At 42.2% G+C, this 21932-nt stretch overlaps 1 protein-coding gene across 3 annotated transcripts in view; it reads left to right on the forward strand.

Moving 5' to 3' along the window:
* The window catches only part of DCAF5 (DDB1 and CUL4 associated factor 5), a 120797-nt gene that overhangs the window by 49082 nt on the left and 49783 nt on the right, over nt 1-21932 (forward strand). For all 3 annotated transcript variants that reach the window (XM_007535326.3, XM_016193536.2, XM_016193535.2), the window contains one exon: nt 16254-16467. In XM_007535326.3, the coding sequence (XP_007535388.1) occupies nt 16254-16467 (214 nt within the window). The remainder of the gene's footprint in view (nt 1-16253; nt 16468-21932) is intronic.

The following is a 21932-nucleotide window of genomic DNA, read 5'->3' on the forward strand; positions in this document are numbered from 1 at the left end:
GGAAAAGGGCTTGATACATCCTTCATATCCACTACTGCTTTGGTTCAGATTATTCTGTTTAAAGTTCTTCAGCACAGATTGGTACAGGGGAAAAGACAAAGCCTTTTTGTCTTTCTATGCAAGATTAATTATGCTGAGTTGTCTTCAGTCTATTCAATGAGGATGTCAGATCAGATGATAGCTGAAGTCCCTTCTAGAGCTGACATTTTATTCTACTAGTCAGCTCTCTCTAATCTGCTTATTTCAGGTCAACAATGGGATAAATGCGATACTTCTTCCAGCTAACAAGCTAAAGTAGAAAGAGAGATCTTAGGTTTGGGATAGGTCAAAGATGTCAGAGCTAGCTGAAATAATTGTCTATTGAACATGAGAAACACCTGAACACAGTGACATAGAAACTCCAGCTCAGATTGTGGGGGCAATTCTGAATCCTTTGGGAAGAAAAGTCTGGAATTGGATAGATCTGCTTCAGGAATATCTAGTCTAGGGAAAGATTTTAGGGAATTTATGAACCTCTTATACTTTCAGGTAAAACTGTATGTGCATATGTATCTGAGAGAGCACACCTGACATTTTTCCCTCTCCTTCCTTCCTTCCTTCCTTCCTCACTTTCTCTCTCTCTCTCTCTCTCTTTCTTTCTTTCCTCCTTTCTTTCTCTTTCCTAATTATACAGGGCAGAGGAAAATTGAGAGAAGTCAGGGAGATAGAGACAGTGAGAGAAAGACACCTGCAGATCTGTCTCACTGGGTGCGCCACCACCCAAGCCCCTTTTCTTTTCTTTCTTTCTTTCTTTTTTTTTTTTTTTCAAAGATTAATTAGGAGCGGTGGGGTGGTGATGCACCTAGTTGAGCCCACATTACAGTGTGCAAGGACCCACCCGGGTTCCACCTACAGGGAGAAAAGAAAGCTTCACAAGTGGTGAAGCAGAGCTGCAGGTGTCTGTCTCTCTCCCTATCACCCCCTTCCCTCTTAATTTCTGGCTGTCTATCCAAATAAATAAGTAAATAAATAAATAAAGATAATTTTAAAAAATTTAAAAAAAGATCAATTAGGCATTGGCACACCTAGTTGAGTACATACATTGGTGGCTGAAAAGGAGTTAAGCTATAAGGCAGAACAAATTGTTGACTAATGCATCTTGTGGTTTCTTACCAGACTTATAAATGACTTCCAGCTTGTAATAGCTTGGGCATGTGAATTCTAGGCCTACTCAGGAGGCCTGCTAGTCTCCTAGAAACAAATACAATCTCCCTGAAGCAATAGGGAGGCCTCACACTGAATAATGAGAAAGGAGGGGGGTGGAGAGTGAAAAGATTATGAACATTTATTCTCAAGACAGCAGTCAGTTAAAACTGAGTCATGAGTTCCTTTTCAGACCTATAGAATGTGTTAAGGGTTCTACCACTCCTTGTGTCTTAATCCTTGTGCTACTTCCTTTTATAGTGCTTGCCTGATTCTGTGGCCATTTGTTTGAAAGGTCTGTTTTAGGAGTTTTGTGTTAATGAGTGTGCTATGGCATGGAACTTGAGTTTAAAAGATTGGACAAGAGAGAGAATTGTCACATAAGGAAATATATGTTGTATCTTTGGACAGAGTTTCATTTAGATGGTTTCAGCTATTATTTTTTGCATGATCATACTCTTCTTTGTCACTCAGTCATGTCTTGCTTGGTCTGTTGTAATGGTCTCTGAACACTTTTCAGATTAGAGATCCTATAACATCTAAGGAGTTCAGGAAGAGTGAAGCTTCCCAACTCACTCTGCTGGTCTCACCCTTTTCATTGTCTATTTTAGCTGTCTGCTCTCTCAGTGCCTCTCTCCCTTCTTTTATTAGTTTCAATTAGGAACTGTTAGTTCTGTTGACGGGTAATGTCTTGCCTTAACAAGGGTAATAGAAAGAGTGCTTCTCCCCCCACCCTCCAAAAAAAAAAGAAAACACTCAGTAGTGAAACTAGGGCAAGTCAGGAGTTCCTGTAAAGATTTCTTTTTCTTTTCTTTTTTTAAAATATTTATTTTATTTATTTATTCCCTTTTGTTGCCCTTGTTGTTTTATTATTGTAGTTATTATTGTTTTCACTGTTGTTGGATAGGACAGAGAGAAATGGAGAGAGGAGGGGGAAGACAGAGGGGGAGAGAAAGATAGACACCTGCAGACCTGCTTCACCGCTTGTGAAGCGACTCCCCTGCAGGTGGGGAGCTGGGGCTTGAACCAGGATCCTTATGCTGGTCCTTGTGCTTTGTGCTACAGCCCGAATCCCTGTAAAGATTTCTTATGGTGCTTTTATGTGTTATGCAAGTGATGCATCTGAAAATGGGCAGTAATTTGAATTCCTACTATAAGAAATTATTCCGGGCCAGGCGGTGGTGCAACTAGTTAAGCACACATATTATAGTGCACAAGAATGCAGGTTCAAGACCCTGGTCCCCATCTGTAGGGAGAAAGCTTCATAAGTGGTGAAGCCGAGCTGCATGTATCTGTCTCCCTCTGTGTTTCCCCTTCCCCTCTTAATTTTTTTCTATATATATCCAGTAATGAATGGAAAAAAAAAAAGCTTTAAAAGAGACTTTCATGCCTGATGAAACCAAAGTCCCTGGTTCAATCTCGCACACCACTATAAACCAGAGCTGAGTATGAAGTCATCAGTATACATTCTTAATGGTTAAAGAGACTAGTAGTGCCAAGTGAAACTCAGTGTTAATTTAGGTGTAGCTGGTATAGCTTCTTGGGAAAAACTTTTTGCCAATATCTACTTGAGCTAATATCACTAAGAGAAATGAGCGTACATTTCCACCCAAGTAATGTCCAAGAATAGTCACAACTGCTTCACTTATTAATAGCCAAAAACAGGAAATAACTGTCTATCAAAAGAGAATGAATAAATAAATTGAGGAATGCTTATGACGCTCATACTTAGAATATTGAATGAAAGAAGCCAGACACAAAGGACCTTATACTACATGACTCCATTTGTATTACTGTTAAGAGTAGGCAGATTGTAGAAGTTAGATTAGTAGTTGCCTCAGGAAAGGAAGGCATGAAGGAAACATCTGGAATTCAGTGTCATTATGTAGGTGGTAATTTCATTGGTGTATACTTACGTAAAAGTGTTAAGATATATATATGTATATATATTTGATGATCTATTATATTTTGAAGAGAATTGAGAAATACAAAATCACTGTTATCTTCAAATGGCTATTTACCATCTTCTCTATAATTCTCATGGTTGTAGTAATATCACCTCTTTTTTTTAATTTTATTAATTTTCCCTTTTGTTGTCCTTGTTGTCTTTTGATTGTTGTTGTAGTTATTATTATTGTTGTGAATGTCATCGTTGTTGGATAGGACAGAGAGAAATGGAGAGAGGAGGGGAAGACAGAGAGGGGAAGAGAAAGATAGACACCTGCAGACCTGCTTCACGTCTGTGAAGTGACTCCCCTGCAGGTGGGGAGTCCGGGGCTCAAACCGGGATCGTTACGCTGGTCCTTGCGCTTTGCACCATGTGCGCTTAACCCACTGCGCTACCGCCCGACTCCCCACCTACTCTTTTTAAAAAATATTTATTTATTTTCCCTTTTGTTGCCCTTGTTGTTTTATTGTTGTAGTTATTGTTGTTATTGATGTCGTTGTAGTTGGATAGGACAGAGAGAAATGGAGAGAGGAGGGGAAGACAGAGAGGGGGAGAGACAGATAGACACCTGCAGACCTGCTTCACCCCCTGTGAAACAACTCCCCTGCAGGTGGGGAGCCGGGGGCTCGAAACAGGATCCTTATGCAGGATCCTTGCGTTTTTGCACCGTGTGCGCTTAGCCTGCTGTGCTACCGCCCGACTCTCAATATCACCTACTCTTTAGGGAGATGGCTTGAAAGGGGCAAAAAGGGAGAGGAGAGTCCCAGAGACACAGCAGTTTAGATGACAGTACAGAAAACTATACCAGAAAAGACAGAAATCCTAGGAATTTAGAGGTCACATGATTAGCTCTAATCAGACATGCCTTCTGGTTAGCCACTCCTTTTATCTTATTTTCTTCTCCTACTTAGCCACCTTTACTACATAGACATAGATAATACTTTGCCAGGTGTCCCACCCACTGAAACCTGTAGTAATCTTCTTTTCTCTCTGTAAATATATTCCTTTCTTAACTTTTGTTTGTTTTAATTGTCACCATCACTTTTATAACCATCCTGACTGAAATCCGAGTTCCATTTGGTCTCTGTCTCTTCATCCCTTTGCCATAACCAGCCTTTCTCTGTGTTAGTGCTAAAAATTGTTTCTATATTTGTCAGTATTTTAATTTCTTAAAACCTTTGTCCCATCTTCAACCTACTTAACTCCTTTTAGAAGGTACTGACTGCACTGACTCCTTATTCCCCTTCAAGGTATAGATCAAGTGGTAGGCCATCAGAGAAAATTTCTTTGCATGGTCTGAGAGATGGCACAGTCGATACAGCATTGGACTCTTAAGTAGGAGGTCCCAAGTTCAATCCCCAGCAGCACATGTGCCAGAGTGATGTCTTGTTCTTTCTGTCTTTCCTCCTATCTTTCTCATTAATAAATAAATAAGAGAGAGTGGAAAGACTACCGCCAAGCTATAGAAATAATAGGACCCTGCCCCTTGCTTTGTCTACAGTTCCTGTGTGGCCCTTACCTCCTCCAGGACCTGTAAGTAATAAATCTATTTCAATTTTGTTGTTGAAAAATAAACAAATAAAATCTTTAAAGAAAAGAAAGAAAAAGAAACCTTTGCTGAACCTCCCTGTAATATACTCTTAACCCTTCTTTTCCTCTCCTCACTCTGTCCCTGACCCATCATAGTTTTGACACAGACTTGTGTGGAGTGGATGACTTCTTTTATTTCTGGTGAAAGGGACCCCTTCATTCAGAGCCTTACTAAAGCACCTATATTCTGTGGTATTTGCCCTGCGCATCTCAGTTACTACTTTTGTCATTGTTTAAGATGTCTTTTTGTTGACATTATGTCTGATTTTTTTTTCTTTTTTTAAAAATAATTATTTATTTAGTCCCTTTTTTTGCCCTTGTTTTACTGTTGTAGTTATTGTTGTTATTGATGTCATTGTTGTTGGATAGGACAGAGAAATGGAGAGAGGAGGGGAAGACAGAGAGGGGGAGAGAAAGATAGACACCTGCAGACCTGCTTCACCGCTTGTGAAGCGACTCCCCTGCAGGTGGGGAGCCGGGGTCTAAAACTGGGATCCTTCCGCTGGGCCTTGCGCTTTGCACCGCGTGCACTTAACCCACTGCGCCACCGCTCGACTCCCCTTTTTCTTTTTTCACCAGAGCACTGCTCAGCTCTGGTTTATGGTGGTGCAGGGGACTGAACCTAGGACTTTGGAGCCTCAGGTATGAGAGTCTCTTTGCATAACCATTATGCTATCTACCCTCACCCCTTATGTCTGATTTCTTTTCCAATGTCCAGGAATTGCTTCTCAGAAAGGAGGCACTTGACCTAACGTGTACTATTATTGTTATTTTTTTCCTGTGGATTTTTCAGGACATTATCATGTCTTATTCAGTATCTTTAGTTTATAGTACCTATTACAGTGTTATGGGCCTTGAGTAAATGCCGACTATACTCACAATAGTATTACAATAGCCCACAATAACATACATTTCCTTTTATACGTCTTTCTTTCTCTTTCCCTCTCTTTCCTCTCCCTCTCATTCCCTCTCATCTTCCTCCCCTTTCCCTCCTCATCCTCTCCTCTCTTCCCCTTCTTTCCTTCCTTCCTTTCCTTCTTTCCTTCCCGGCTCTGTTTATGGTGGTGCTGGGGATCGAACCCGAGAGTTTTGGTTGTCTCAGGCATCAAAGTCTTTGCATAATCTTGATTCCTTCTCCCCAGCCTATATAATTTATATTTTTCAAAACTAGATTTCTATACTGTTCACTGCTTCTACTTATCCCCTGTGTGTTATGGCATGGGTCAGCTCTAAGCAATAGTCATTAGAGGAGGTTGTTAGGGATTATGCGAGGCTTAGAATTCCTGTCAAATAGAAATTCTAGCCAAGTTGTTTTTGACCTCTTGGGCCACAAGATGGAGCTCTAGAATCATCTTTATTCACTGGATGACATACGGGTTCTGTTACCTTAACCTAGGAGATACTCAAACTTTAGGTCTCATTATACTCACCTGAGGGATTGATAAAACGCTCCTACCTAGATTGAATTCTTCTTTTTAATATTTTACTTATTGAGTAGAAACAGGCAGAAATCAAGAGGGAAAGGGGAGCTTGAAAAGGAGAAAGAGAGACACCTGCAGCCTTGCTCCACCACTTGGGAAGCTTCCCCCTGCAGGTGAAAACCAGGGGCTTGAGCCTTGGTCCTTGCTCTTTGCAACATATGCGCTCAACCAGGTGCTCTCAACCCCTCCTAGAATGAATTCTTGATATGGGATGGGCCTTGTGGGCCGACCATTATAAAGCAAATAAGCTGGGTGGTTTAATAATTTCAGTTCTACTACAAGGTAGAAACTTGGATTATTCTGGGATCTTGTTGAATTTGCTGCTGTGTTCAGTTGGATCCAGGTCCATAGGCTTTAGACCAAGCTTCCCTGTATCTTTTTCCTTCTCACCAAGCACAAATGTGCCTTTTAAAACAAAAGACATAGATAGCTTCAGAGGAACACCTAGAGACTATCTGGTGAGTAGATTGGGATGTCTGAAAGCATATACTATGTTTGTTTATTTATTTATTTATTGGGGGGAATGATGCTTTACAGTTGACAGTAAATACAATAGTTTGTACATGCATAACATTTCCCAGTTTTCCACATAACAGTACAACTCCCCACTAGATCCTCTGCCATCCTGTTCGAGGACTTGAACCCTCCCCCCCACACACACACACACACCTACCCCCCAGAGTCTTTTACTTTGGTGCAATACTACTGTGTTCTATTTTATAGATGTACCGCTTTCTTGTTTATTCACTTGTTGATGCCCAGTTTGAGTTGTCTTCACCATTAGCTATTGTGAGTAGTGCTACTGTTATTTGAGTACCTATTATTTGAGTGTTAAGCATTCTGAGGAATTTCCAGTTACTTTTCATAGTTTTTTTTAGTTTTTAAAAAAATTTTATTTATTTTTCCTTTTGTTGCCCTTGTCTTTTTATTGTTGTTGTAGTTATTGTTGTTGTTATTGTCGTCGTCATTGTTGGATAGGACAGAGAGAAATGGAGAGAGGAGGGGAAGACAGAGAGGGGGAGAAAAAGAGTCACCTGCAGACCTGCTTCACTACCTGTGAAGGGACTCCTCTGCAGGTGTGGAGCCAGGGCCTTGAACAAGGATCCTTGTGCTTTGCACCACATGTACTTAACCCGCTGTGCTACCACCCGACTCCCGAAAAGATGCTTTTAGAGACATTTATTTTTAAGAATGGAAATTACTAATTTTTCCATTTTAGTAGTATTTGAGTTAAACAAAATACATTTTTTATAAACCAATTTAGCACGGGTCCAACAACAACAAAAAAGAGGATAAAGGGGGAAAAACACATATGAAGTAGAGGAGATAGTATAGTGACTATTCAAAAGACTTTCATGTCTGAGGCTCCTAAGTCTTAGGTTCAGTCTCCTGTGCCACCATAAGCCAGAAATGAGCAGTGCTGCGGGAGGGGGAAGGAAGGTGGAGGCAGGGAATAAGGACTGGCATCAGGGTTAAGACTATCCCCTTTTTGAAAGAAAGTAAGTGTTTGTTTGTTTTTTTTGTTTACATCTGCATGGTTTCTTTTTAAAATTAAAAAAAAAAATTTTAAATATATATTTTATTTATTCCCTTTTGTTGCCCTTGTTTTTTTATTGTTGTAGTATCTGCATGGTTTCTAAGCACTAGAGTTGATATGGACAGAGAAACCATTATTGAAATAGAATCATCTTTGTGTTTCTGCTCATGAACTACAGGTGTGTAGGGACCATTTGTACAAACTCAAGCATATTGGGAGAGAAGAGATATTTATATCAGTTTGAGAAATGGTTTGATTTGTTAGAGCATAGAACTTCCATGGCCTAGGCTTAATCTCTCTGTCTCCCCTAATCTTTTTTCTTGGCTTTTTAGCTTTTATTTTGTTTTATTTATTTATTTATTTAACCAGAGCGCTAATCAGCTCTGGCTTATAGCCATGTGGGGAATTGAACTATCTAACAACGACATCAACAACAACAACAACAACAATAATAACTACAACAACAATTAAAAACAAGGGCAACAAAAGGGAAAGTAAATTATTTTTTTTTTGAAAAGGAGTGTGTGGAAAAAGCACTTTAAAACATTTTTTAAATTGATAGGACAGAGAAATTAAAGAGGGAAGGGCAGCTAGACGCCTGCAGCACTGCTTCACTGCTTGTGAAACTTCCTCCTGCAGGTGAGAACCAGGGGTTTGAGCCTGGGTCCTTATGCATGGTAACATGTGCACTCAACTGGGTGCACCACCACCTGGTCCCTGGAAAAGCATTTTAAAATAACTTATTTTATTCTGATTAGAGGTGTTTGATCTTTATAGAAAAACTTGAAAAATAAATTAGCAAGTATAGAAAAAAATTCCCTAAATCGGTGTTCCAGTTAATATAGCAGTCTCAATATAGCATGTCACTGTTCAGTCACCATCCATCTACTTACTAGAGCTTTTTTGGTGTATGCCCTCACATATGTGCTATGCCACTCCTGGAGGCCAATTCCCCCCCCCCATTTTTATCATACATATCTCAAAAGAAATAAAAATGGATTATGGGGCTGGGGGAACACCATATACTACCATACATGAAGCTTTCCCAGCTGCTATGGAATATCCATGTAGTGCCATGGCTGCTTACACGGTAAGGTAGAGAAAGTATTAGGAAAAACAGTTAAGGAGCCAGTGGTGGTGCACCTGGTTGAGCGCACATGTTACAGTGCACAAGGAACAATGTTCAAGCCCCCGTCCCCACCTGCAGGGGGAAAGCTTTACCAGTGGTGAAGCAGTGCTGCAGGTGTCTCTCTGTCTCTCTCCCTCTCTATCGCCCCCTTCCCTCTGGATTTCTGGCTGTGTCTATTCTATAAATAAAGATAAAAATTAAAAATAGTGGGGGTAGATAGCATAAGGGTTATGCAAACAGACTCTCATGCCTGAGGCTCCGTCAAGTCTCAGGTTCAATCCCCCCGCACCACCACAAGCCAGAGCTGAGCAGTGCTCTACTTAAAAAATAATAATAAAAATAAAAAAATTAAAATTCTGTTAAAAGATGATTAAGAAATCACTGGAACCCTGAACACATTTCAGTGGGGTAGATATGGGTTGTGCCACACTTTTTACTTAATTCTAATGTCCCCTGTGATCTATCGCATCCTATTATAAGACATCCAAAATGGCCCGCGTTCTTGATAGACAGAAATCTAAAGGGAGAAATTTCCCTCCTCCTGTAAGACCCCACTTTTGCCCCAGCTGTGAGCTCTGTGAGTTGGAGTAGCAGTGCTTCACTCCCAAGTATTTCACAAGGGAACTTCCGCATAGAATCTATGAGGAAATCTGTGCCAGTGAATGTTGAAAAAAATCGTTCTGGCACTGTAAGATGAGTTACTTTATCATGGACTTATGGGAATCTAGGTTCATAGAGTTGTTAGGATTTTTATCAGTGTGCTGTTTTATATCCTGCTATACCCAGGAGAATTTCCTTGGAAATAGCTTTACCCTATTTTCCTTTTGTTCTAAAGCCTTAGCCTTTGCCAAGTAGGAAAAAAAAAATTTTTTTTTGGATGTTCTGTTTACCCTGTGAATGCAATAGGAAGTCCAGGTGCGTATGTTGGGTTCGGAGAACAACAAAACAAGTTAAAAAACTGGATGATTTCACAAGCAAGGATTATTTTCCTGACTGTTGACTTCTCTTGCTTTAAAAAAAATTTTTTTTTTACATTTATTTTCCCTTTTGTTGCCTTTTTTAAAATTGTTGTTGTAGTTATTATTGTTGTTACTGATGTCGTTGTTAGATAGGGAAGACAGAGGGGGAGAGAAAGACAGACACCTGCAGACCTGCTTCACCGCCTGTGAAGCAACCCCCCTACAGGTGGGGAGCCCGGGGCTCAAACGGGGATCCTTACGCTGGTCCTTGCGCCGGTCCTTGTGCTTTGCGCCATGTGTGCTTAACCCGCTGCACTGTCCAACTCCCGACTTCTCTTGCTTTTTTATATATATATTTATTTATTTATTTATTCCCTTTTGTTGCCCTTGTTGTTTTATTGTTCTATTGTTGTTGGATAGGACAGAGAGAAATGGAGAGAAGAGGGGAAGACAGGGAGGAGGAGAGAAAGGACAGACACCTGCAGACCTGCTTCACCACTTGTGAAGCGACTCCCCTGCAGGTGGGGAGCTGGGGGGTTAAACTGGGATCCTTACTCCGGGATCCTTTATGCCACCTGTGCTTAACCCGCTGTGTTACCGCCCGACTCCCTCCTAAGGATATTTTAAAATAAATTTTATATATTCCTTTCTTCTAGCAAGACCTTTCAAGATAATACTCATCTTACTTTAGTGTGGTAGCTATTTCTCTGGAGAAGTGGAGATAGTGACGTAACCTTTATCAGGTATAGAGCCTAGAAAAACAGTTAGGACTGAGGTATTTAAGGAAGCCTCAGTACTCCAAGAGGAAATGAAAAACTTCTGTTGGCAAGGTGTTGATGATAGGAAAAAAAAAAAAAGAAAAAGAAAAAGCATTTCAGATTATTGTTGGTAGAGTATAACTCTGACCTTAGAGCCGGGATGGAGTAGGGCAGGTGGTGGTTCACTGGTAGAGGGTGCACATGTTAAGATGCGCCATGACTTGGGTTCAAACCCCCAGTCCCCACCTGCTGGGGGAGGGTCGGGGGGAGCCTTCACAATCAATAGAGCAGTGCTACAGGTGTCTCTCTGTCTCCCCACCCCACTTTGCTTTTTCATCCTCTGTCAAAAATTAATTAATTAAAATAAGTGGAGTTCTTTTTGCAAATAGACACAAACCTTAAAGGTGCCATGTCGTATAGTTGACTATGTATTGAGCCTCTGATAATCTGCTTTCTTTCTGCCTTGTTTCCTTTATTCTCAATCACCCCTGTTCTTTCTTACCCCCAAATTCTAAAATGAAACAATGTTTTTCAAAGTGTGGTCTGAAAGTCACATGCATCAGAATTAACTGGGGTTGCTTGTAAAATTCGGGGTTCTAGGGCCATTCCCAAGGAGAAGTTGGAATATCTGGGGATGGATCCTGAGACTTTTTTTTTTGGCCAAAAGTATCAGATGATTCTCAAGCACACTGTGCTTGCAGCTGCAAACTGTGGGTCTCTGACATTATCTTTTCATCCTGACTATATGGACCAACTCTTCTAAACCTTTTCTTCCTGATGAGCTGAATCATTCTTATCAGGATTAGCTGTAGAGTTCCCGCTGAGAAGTTGTAGTTAGCATAACAAACTTCCTGGATGTCCAGCGTCATTCCTCCCTCTGGAAGGAATTGAATTTTACACAGTCACGAACTTATTTAGTTTTAGGAGCTGCTGCTCTTTAGAGAGCACCCCTAAAGATTCAAGGAATAAGAATCCATTTATTCTCTCTGTGTGTGAGTGATAGGAGTTCTCTGTCCTAAAAAGCACAGGAATAAACTTTTGGAGCCCATAAGTAGCTTCCCATAGAGTGGCCAGATTATAAACAGTCCATCAAGGAGTTGAGGTGAAGATGGGGTGGTCTGGATACTTGTCCTATCGGACTCCTACAGACAGACTCCTACAGACAGACAGGACTAGAATCTGCAGAGGAAGTTCCTGTTAGTAGAGGGGAGGGGCGTTCACCAGAGGCCCAGCTTTCCTGTCAGGGAAGCTTGAGCTGATGCAAACCCCTGCTGCTGTGGCTGGTGAGGTAGGCCAAATTTCTTTTTGCTGAGTCTTGTTTCCACCCCCAACTCCTCTTCAGTCCTACAGATGCTGGCTTATTCGCACACTCCATGCTGATCTTGAATTGAAAGCCTCTCGTTGTTTTTGAGCTCAGTGTTTAGATAACACCACATGCCTGTGGCAGCTAAGGGCACCCTGTAAAGGAAATGCCTGGCTTGTAACAGCCTGGTCATTCATCCTCTGTATGTGAGTGTTTAGGACCATTATAAGAACATTTCTCTGCGAGGATTATTACTCGCTCCATAAATGAATACCAGGCTTCTCCGTTGTGTCTGTAGTTCTAGGGACTGCTAATCTAAGTCTCTCCTCTTATTTCAATCTGAAAAGATTAAAGTTGGCTTTGCCCAAGCCTTGTCTCCACACATAGCTGGACTACCAAAGCATTATGCCCTCTAGAGAAGACTGCTTTGAGGAACGCTGGACTTAATGGTGGCTAGTGGTTGTGCAGACAGGGTGGTAGTTGCTTTTGCTTTCAGTTGCTGCTTTTCCCCATCATTCTTGTAATAAATACATATTTATTAGTTTATTTAAATTTTTTATTCAGTATTAAACCTCTTCTCAGAGATTTTCTTTTAAGTTTTCATTTGGTAAAATATTATTAAAACTTCTTCGAAGTGTTTAGTTTGTTTTTACCAAAGCACTGCTTAGCTCTGTCTTACATTGGTGCTGAGGATTGAACCTGGGAACTCTGATGTGTCAGGTGTAAGAGTCTATTGTGGTGGTCCAGGAGGTGGCGCAGTGGTAAAGCTTTGGGCTCTCAGCATGAGGTCCCGAGTTTGATCCCCAGCAGCACATGTGCCAGAGTGATGTCTGGTTCTCTCTCTCTCTCTCTCCCCCTTTCTCATAAATAAATAAAATCTTAAAAAAAAAAAAGAGTCTATTGGGGGCTGGGTGGTGGTGCAGTGGATTAAGTGCATGAAGCACACAGACCAACGTAAGGATCCTGGTTCGAGCCCCCGGCTCCCCACCTACAGGGGGGTTGCTTCACAAGCGATGAAGCAGGTCTGCAGGTGTCTATCTGTCTCTCACCCTCTCTGTCTTCCCTCCTCTCTTGATTTCTCTTTGTCCTATCCAACAATACAATAATAGCAATAAAAATGGGAAAAAATGGTTTCCAGGAACAGTTACAAATTCTCAGTGCAGGCACTGAGCCCCAGCAATAACCCTGGAGGCAGAAAAAGGAGTATTTTGTAAACTGCTGGCCCAATGTTAATTGTTGTTGTTGTTATTATTATTATTATTTTTTTTTTTTTTTTTTACCAGAGCACTACTCAGCTCTTGTTTATGGTGGTACAGAGGATTGAACCAGGGACTTTGGAGCCTCAGGCATGAGAGTCTCTTTGCATAACTATTATGCTATCTACCTCCACTTAATTAATATTTTAAATATTTATTCCTTTCTGTTGCCCTTGTTTTATTGTTGTAGTTATTATTGTTCTTGTTATTGATGTCGTTGTGTTGGATTGGAGAGAGGAGGGGAAGACAGGGGGAGAGAAAGATAGACACCTGCAGATCTGCTTCACCGCTTGTGAAGCAACTCCCCTGCAGATAGGGATCCGGGGGCTCGAACTGGTATCCTTACACCAGTCCTTGCCCTTGGTGCCACCTGCGCTTAACCTGCTGTGCTACCACCTGACTCCCTTATTATTATTTAATATTTATTTATTTCCTTTTTGTTTCCCTTGTTTTTTTTAATTGTAGTTGTAGTTATTATTATTGATGTCGTAGTTGTTGGATAGGACAGAGAGAAATAGAGAGAGGAGGGGAAGACAGAGAGGGGGAGAGAAAGACACCTGCAGACCTGCTTCACCACCTGTGAAGCAACTCCCCTGCAGGTGGGGAGCAGGGGCTTGAACCGGGATCGTACACCGGTCCTTGCGCTTTGCGCCACACGCGCTTAACCCGCTACGCTATCTCCTGACTCTCAATTATTATTTCTTAATATTCTATTTATTTCATGAAAGAGAGAGGGGCTAGAGTAACACTCCAGCATACGCAGTGCCAGGAATTAGATTCTGGGTCGCATGCTTCTAAGTTCAGAGCTTTACCACAGTGCCCCCTCTTGGGGCTCCTAAAATAACCCTGCTGAGCTCCAATTCATAAAATTTATAATTGGATATATCTGCTTTCGTTATCTTGAGTTCATTTTCTTTTTTTTTTTTTATATATATATATTTTTATTTTATTTTATTTTTTATTTTTTTTTTACATTTTTTTTTAAATTTAAGAAAGGATTAATTAACAAAACCATAGGGTAGGAGGGGTACAACTCCACACAATTCCCACCGCCCAATCTCCATATCCCACCCCCTCCCCCGATAGCTTTCCCATTCTCTATCCCTCTGGAAGCATGGACCCAGGGTCATTGAGGGTTGCAGAAGGTAGAAGGTCTGGCTTCTGTAATTGCTTCCTCGCTGAACATGGGCGTTGACTGGTCGGTCCATTGAGTTCATTTTCAAGTCTGTGATTTCCCTAGAATTTATAGACTCCCCACTCCCCCCAAAAAACTTGTAGGACCACTTTCCTTTCATGATAGCAGTGTCTGTGAGCAGATGAGTTAGTAGTTCTGATGTGCTATTCATTTCTGCAGTGTCCCTGGTGCATATACTTAACCCCCTTCCTACCAGCAATTTCATGCTATAAGAATTGAAAGAAGGGGCCAGGCGGTGACGCACCTGGTTAAGCGCACATACTCCAGTGTGCAAGGAACCAGGTTCAAGCCCCTGGTCCCCACTTGCAGAGGGAAAGCTTCATGAGTGGTGAAGCAGGGATGCAAGTGTCTCTCTGTCTCTCTCCATCTCTATCTCCCCTTCCCCTCAATTTCTCTCTGTTTCTATCTAATAAAAATAAAGTTTAAAAAAAAAGAATGGTAAGAAATCCAGGTAATCAACAATACTGACTCACAGAAAGATAAAGCACAGACAGACACACTCACACATCCTAGTTGAAAGTGTTTTCTTAGTCATCAAAAAGATATAGTTACTTATTAACGAGAAAGAAAAGGTGGTGGGGGCGAGTTGGTGGCATATCTGGTTAAGTGCATACATTTCATTGTATGTACCCCCACCTGCAGGGGTAAAAGCTTCACAAGTGTTAAAACAGTGCTGCAGGTGCATCTCTCTCTGTCCCCCAACCCTTTCAATTTATCTGTCTTTATCCAATAAAAAATGTGTCAATGCTAAGAAGAGAGAGAGGGAGAAATAGGTGAACCACAGCATGCAAACTCCTTAGTAAAAAACTAGATAAATAGGGAGTTGGGCAGTAGCGCAGCGGGATAAGTGCACATGGTGTGAAATGCACAGACCACCATAAGGATCCTGGTTCAAGCCCCTGTCTCCCCACCTGCAGGGGAGTTGCTTCACAGGCAGTGAAGCAGACCTGCAGGTATCTGTCTTTCTCTCCCCTTATGCCTTTCCCTCCTTTCTCCATCCTATCTAACAATGATATCCTCAATAACAACAATGATAATAACTACAACAATAATAAAAAAAAAACTGGGAGTCAGGCGGTAGCGCATCGGGTTAAGCACACATGGTGAGAAGGGCAAGGATCAGCATAAGGATGCCAGTTCGAGCCCCCAGCTCCCCACCTGCAGGAGAGTTGCTGCACAGGTGGTGAAGCAGGTCTGCAGGTATATCTATCTTTCTCTCCCCCTCTGTCTTTCCCTCCCCTCTCCATTCCTCTCTCTCCTATCTAACAATGATGACATAGACAATAACAGTAAAAAAAACAACAAGGGCAACAAAAGGAAAAAATAAATATAAAAAAATTAAAAATAATAAATAATAAAAAAAACAAGGGCAACAAAAGGGAAAATTAAAAAAACCTAGGTAAATAGAGTTGTATATATATCAACTAAAGCATATTCAAAGTCAAACAAACATTGGCGATTGTTTTGTTTTATTTTGTTGCTGTATTGGGGTCTCAGGATTCCACTCCCCCCTCCCCCCAGCGATTTCTTCCATTCTTTGTGTTTTATATGGAGTGGAGGAGGGAGAGACAGCACAGCAGGGCTTCGCCCTTTTTGAATCCCCCCCCCCCATGCTTTTGGTGCTCTCATTGAGTGTATCACCTTCAAGATATTTGTGTTGCTCTTTTCCTGTTCTGTTTCTGTTAATTCACCTCTTGGAGGTTGAACTGGAGAAATAATTTTCTCTAATGCAGTCAAGGGGCTATTCTGCCCTCATTGCCTTCTAGCGCACTGCATCCAAATACTCTCTGCGAAATTGAGCGCGCGTGTCTTACAGGATCTCCCGGGCACGTGTTGGGAAGAAATAGATATGGTGTGCTTTGCAGATTCTTGCCCAGCCTGCCTCATACTGATCCCTATGCTTGATGCCCTTCAGTTCTCTCCTGCGTTATGGTGGCAACCTATCCCTGCAAAGTGCCATGAGTGTGAGATTCAACAGCAACGGAACCCAGCTCCTGGCCCTGAGGCGTCGCCTGCCCCCTGTGCTCTATGATATCCACTCCCGCCTGCCTGTGTTCCAGTTTGACAATCAGGGTTACTTCAACTCTTGCACCATGAAAAGCTGCTGTTTTGCAGGAGATCGTGACCAGGTAAGTGCCCTCTGCCTCCTGCATCCCACAGTCCTGCTTTCTTCTGTATCCTACTTTCTGCTGGATAGTTCTTTCTGTCCAGGCCTTTGTTCCTCTTCAGCATCAGATCAGATAAAAACTATTCAGTGGGAGGTTGGGCGGTAGCGCAGAGGGTTAAGCGCACATGGGGCAAAGCACAAGGACCAGCACAAGGATCCTGGTTTGAGCAACTCCTCACCTGCAGGGGGTCACTTCACAGGCGGTGAAGCAGGTCTGCAGGTGTCTATCTTTCTCTCCCCTCTATCTTCCCCATCTCTCTCTGTTTTCTCTCTGTCCTATCCAACTACAGCAATAAAAATCATATAACAATAGTAATAACAACAACAATGATAAACAACAAGGGCAACAAAAGGGAAAAATAGCCTCCAGGAGCAGTGGCTTCATAGTGCCAGCGCAAACCTGGGAGGTGGTACAGAAGATAAGGAATCAGACTCTCAGGCATAGTGCCAGCGCCGAGCCCCAGCTATAACCCTGGAGGCAAAAAGAGAAAAAAAAAAAAAAAAACTTGAGTGGAAACAGTGGATGTTTAGGGATGGAGTGTGCTATGCAAGCACCCAGCTCTCTAGCTGTGGGGGAAAGAAAGCTTTATGAGTGGTGAAACAGTTGCTGTAGGTGCCTGTCTTTCTCTTTGACAATTTACCCTCCCACCACCACCACCAGAGACTGTTCAACTTCAGCTCTCACTAATGGTGGTGCCAGGGATTGAACCTGGAACTTCGGAGCCTCAGACATGAGAACTATTTTTTTTTTTATTTGAAGATTTTTTTTTTAATTTTTTTTATTTAAGAAAGGATTAATTAACAAAACCATAGGGTAGGAGGGGTACAACTCCACACAATTCCCACCGCCCAATCTCCATATCCCACCCCCTCCCCAGTAGCTTTCCCACTCTCTATCCCTCTGGGAGCATGGACCCAGGGTCATTGTGGGTTGCAGAAGGTAGAAGGTCTGGCTTCTGTAATTGCTTCCCCGCTGAACATGGGCGTTGACTGGTCGGTCCATACTCCCAGTCTGCCTCTCTCTTTCCCTAGTAGGGTGGGTCTCTGGGGAAGCTGAGCTCCAGGACACATTGGTGGGGTCTTCAATCCAGGGAAGTCTGGCCGGCATCCTGATGGCATCTGGAACCTGGTGACTGAAAAGAGAGTTAACTTACAAAGCCAAACAAATTGTTGAGCAATAGACATGAGAACTATTATGCTATCTCCCCACCCTCCTCTCTCCTCTTGACTTCTGTCTCTCTCTCTCTCTCTCTGTTTCTCTCTTCCCTTCCCTCCCCTCCCCTTCCCTCCACTCCCCTCCCCCCCCCCCTTTCTTCCTGCCGTCATTATTGCAGGGGCACGGTGCCTGCACTATGAATCTGCTACTCCTGGAGGCCATTTTCTCCATTTTGCTGCCCTATTATTATTGTTATTGTTGCCATTGCTATTGTTGTATAGGACAGAGAGAAATGGACACCAAAGTAAAAGACTCTAGGGGTTGAGGGGGGGGTACAGGTCCTGGAAAAAAGGATGACAGAGGTCCTATTTGTTATGTGGCAAACTGAGAAATGTTATGCATGTACAAACTATTGTATTCACTGTCAACTGTAAAACATTAACCCCTCCAATGAAGGAAAAAAGAGAGAGAGAAATGGAGAGAAGAGGAGAAGACAGAGTAGGAGAGAAAGATAAGACAGCTGCAGACCTGCTTCACCGCTTGTAAAGTGACCCCCTGTAGGTGGGCAGCCGGGGACTCGAACCGGGATCCTTATGCCGGTTTAAAAAAGGAAGGAGTCCATGGACAACTAGCCTGCCAGTAAGAGATGTTTTGGATAAGACAACAATGAATGAAACATTCTTAAGTACCATTCTGGAGACATGTATTCCCTTTGGGATGGCATCTTTTCTTGGATGAAATGGGCTTAGCAGCTTTGTTAGAGAGAAAACCAGATGCTGACTTTTTCTTTTTATTGCCATCATCACAGCTAGAAAGGAGAACCCAAACTGAGTTTGCTGCCTTTTCATAGTCTCACTGGGAATTGAGAAACTGATGTTGACTTAGAACTGGCAGTTTAAAAGCACACCTGGCATTTTTGCACCTGTCTTGATCCATTGCTCCTGGAGGCTTTTTTCCCCCTTTTGTTGCCCTTGTTTATCGTCGTTGTTGTTGTTGGATAGGACAGAGAGAAGTTGAGAAAGGAGGGGAAGACAGAGAGAAGGAGAGAAAGACACCTGCAGACCTCTTTAACTGCTTGTGAGGCAACCCCCCTTCAAGTGGGGAGCCGGGGCCTCGAACTAGGATCCTTATTTTGGTCCTTGTGCTTTGCACAATGTGCACTTAAACCCGCTGTGTTACTACCTTGACCCCGGTCATAGAAATTCTAAAGTGAGTGCCACTGAGGAGACCAGTTAAATTTATATTTGTCTTTGCAACTATAAAGATTGATTGGTCAAATACATAAATGATATTTCTTCTCAAATACACCTGTTATTGCTACTTCATGTCTAGATTATAATTTTTTCATCTATTCATTTTTATTACTATTTTATGTTGTTCTTTTAAAAATAATTAGTAATTTAATATTGATTTATGAAATTATAAGATAACAGGAATATAATTCCACGCCTTTTCCACCACCAGAGATAACTGTTTATATATTTGCCCATCATTTCTCTGGTCCTCTCTCCCTTGCTAAATCACCTACTACTTCTGAGTGTCCTCTCCCCCCTCCTTCCCCCCCACCCGTTCACCCACCCTTTTTTTTCCTCTCCAAGTCGTGATGGAATTAGAGTTCAGAGCCTTTGGAATGTGCATCAAAATTCTTTTTTTTTTCTTTTTCTTTTTTTTTTTGTCTCCATGGTTATTGCTGGGACTCATGCTTGTACTGCAAATCCACTGCTCCTGGAGGTTGTTTTTTTCCCTTTTGTTGCCCTTGTTTATCGTTGTTGTTATTGCTATCATTATTGTTGGGTAGGACAGAGAGAAATGGAGAGAGGAGGGGAAGACAAGAGAGGGAGAGAGAAAGATAGACACCTGCAGACCTACTTACTTCACTGCTTGTAAAACAACCTCCTTACCGGTGGGGAGCTGGGGCTCAAACCAGGATCCTTGAGTCAGTCCTTGCACTTTGCACCATGTGCACTTAACCCACTGTGCTACTGCCTGGCCACCTGGACCAAAAATTTTTTATGGGTTGCAGAAGGTGGAAGACCTGGCTTCTGTAATTGCGTCCCTACCGGACATGAGCATTGGAGGTTGACCCATATCCCCAGCCTGTGTCTATCTTTTCCTAGTCTATTTATTTATTTTTACCATGGCACTGCTCAGCATCAGCTTTTGATGATACTGGGGATTGAACCTGGAACCTCAGAGGCTCAGCATGAAAGTCATCTTGCATAATCATTATGCTCTCTCCCCACTTGATAAGTTCCCTTTAAATCTACCAACTATGTCAATTTTTAAAATATATATATTTCTTATTGGATAAAGATAGAAATTGAGAGGAGAGGGGGGAGGTCGAGAGAGTGAGAGACAGAGAGACACCTGCATCCCTGCTTCAGCACTTGTGAAGCTTTCCCCCTGCAGGTGGGAACCAGAGGTCTGAACCTGGGTCCTTGTGCACTGTAATGTGTTCGATTAACCAGGTGTGCCACAGCCTGGCCCCCTACTATGTCAATTTTTAACATCTAAATTCTCACATTCTGTTCCCTACCTTTTATTTGTGTGCATAGAACATCAAGAAACAACTCTTTGAGAGTCTGTGAAGCCTCTTCTTTATGAAGAGAGAAACTAGGATTTTTTTTCTCCCTAGGTTGGTTGCTAGAAAGTCCTCAATATCAGAGGCTTAAAGATTAGTGCATATGGTAGGGACACAATAAATGCTTACTGAACTGAACTCACTCAAATAAACTCAGAGAAAGCCTTGGCTTCCTGTTTTGTAAATAGAGGATATGCGTCAAAAGGTAGAATTCATATTCCAGTTGGAGGACTGGAGAGATAGCACAGTAGTATCACACAGGACTTGAATGCAAGGGGTCCTAGGTTTAATCTCCGGCACCACCAGTAGCAAGAACAGAATGGTGCTCTCATCAAAGTAAGTAAATAAATACAATAGATTCCAAGATTGGAGTCCTAGGGCCTAATACCTGCAATCCATACTGGAAACCACTAGATGGCCTCAGTTATATAATGATAGCTGGAACAACCACACTGCCTGAATGGCTGGTTGTTGTTGTTGTTTTAATATTTATTTATTCCCTTTTGTTGCCCTTGTTTTATTGTAGTTATTGTTGTTGTTGGCTAGGACAGAGAAATGGAGAGAGATGGGGAAGACAGAGGGGGAGAGGATAGACACCTGCAGACCTGCTTCACTGCTTGTGAAGCGACTCCCCTGCAGCTGGGGAGCCGGGGGTTCGAACCGGAATCCTTACACGGGTCCTTCTGTTTTTGCGCCACGTGCACGTAACCCGCTGCGCTACCTCCAGACTCCCCGAATGGCTGTTTTTTTTTTTTTTTTATGCAATTTGTTTTTTGGGTGGGAAGAAGCAAGTGTCATGGGATGATCAGCTTCACAACAGAAAAGATGAGTGGTTTATTATTTTTTTTTAAGTTTTATTTTTATGTATTTATTAATGGGAGGGGGTAGGGCGAGAGAGAAAAAAAACAGACCATCACTCTGGCACATGCCATCAAACAACCTCATGCTCTTGAGTTCAACATTATTCACTGCGTGCCACCTCCACCTCCTGATTTTGCTTTGTTTTGCCACAACACTGACAGGCTCTGGTTTGTGGTGATGCAGGGGATTGCACCTGGGGCCTCAGCGCCTTAGGCCTGAAAGTCTTTTTTGCATAATTGTCATTATGATATCTCCCCAGCTTGGTTGATTTACTTAGCTGTGGAAATGACAACCCATACCTTTTCCTTACTTTGTTGCTTTTGTTCATTTTCCATCTTTTTTTAAAAAAAATTTTATTCCCTTTTGTTACCCGTGTTATTTTGTTGTTGTAGTTATTATTGTTGTTGTTATTGATGTCGTTATTGTTGTATAGGATAGAGAGAAATGGAGAGAGAAGGGGAATACATGGGGGAGAGAAAGATAAACACTTGCAGACCTGCTTCACCACCTGTGAAGTGACTCCTCTGCAGGTGAGGAGCCGGGGGCTTGAACCGGGATTCTTATGCTTGCTGGTCCTTGCGCTTTGTGCCACCTGCGCTTAACCTGCTGCACTACTGCCAGACTCCCCATTTTGCATCTTCTATCACCCTCCTCTGCATGTGATTCCCATAATGTGCTAAAGAAAAGACACTAGTGGTTTATTAGACTTGATTGCCAGAAACACAGAGACTTAGGGAAAGGTGAAAGAGACAAAGAGACAAAGGAAAGTGGATGTCGTGTTTTCTTTTACGTCCTACATAGCAGCCAGACCTTGTGTCTTTAAAAGACC

This window comes from Erinaceus europaeus, chromosome 16 (genome assembly GCF_950295315.1).
Source record: "Erinaceus europaeus chromosome 16, mEriEur2.1, whole genome shotgun sequence".
NCBI lineage: Eukaryota > Metazoa > Chordata > Mammalia > Eulipotyphla > Erinaceidae > Erinaceus > Erinaceus europaeus.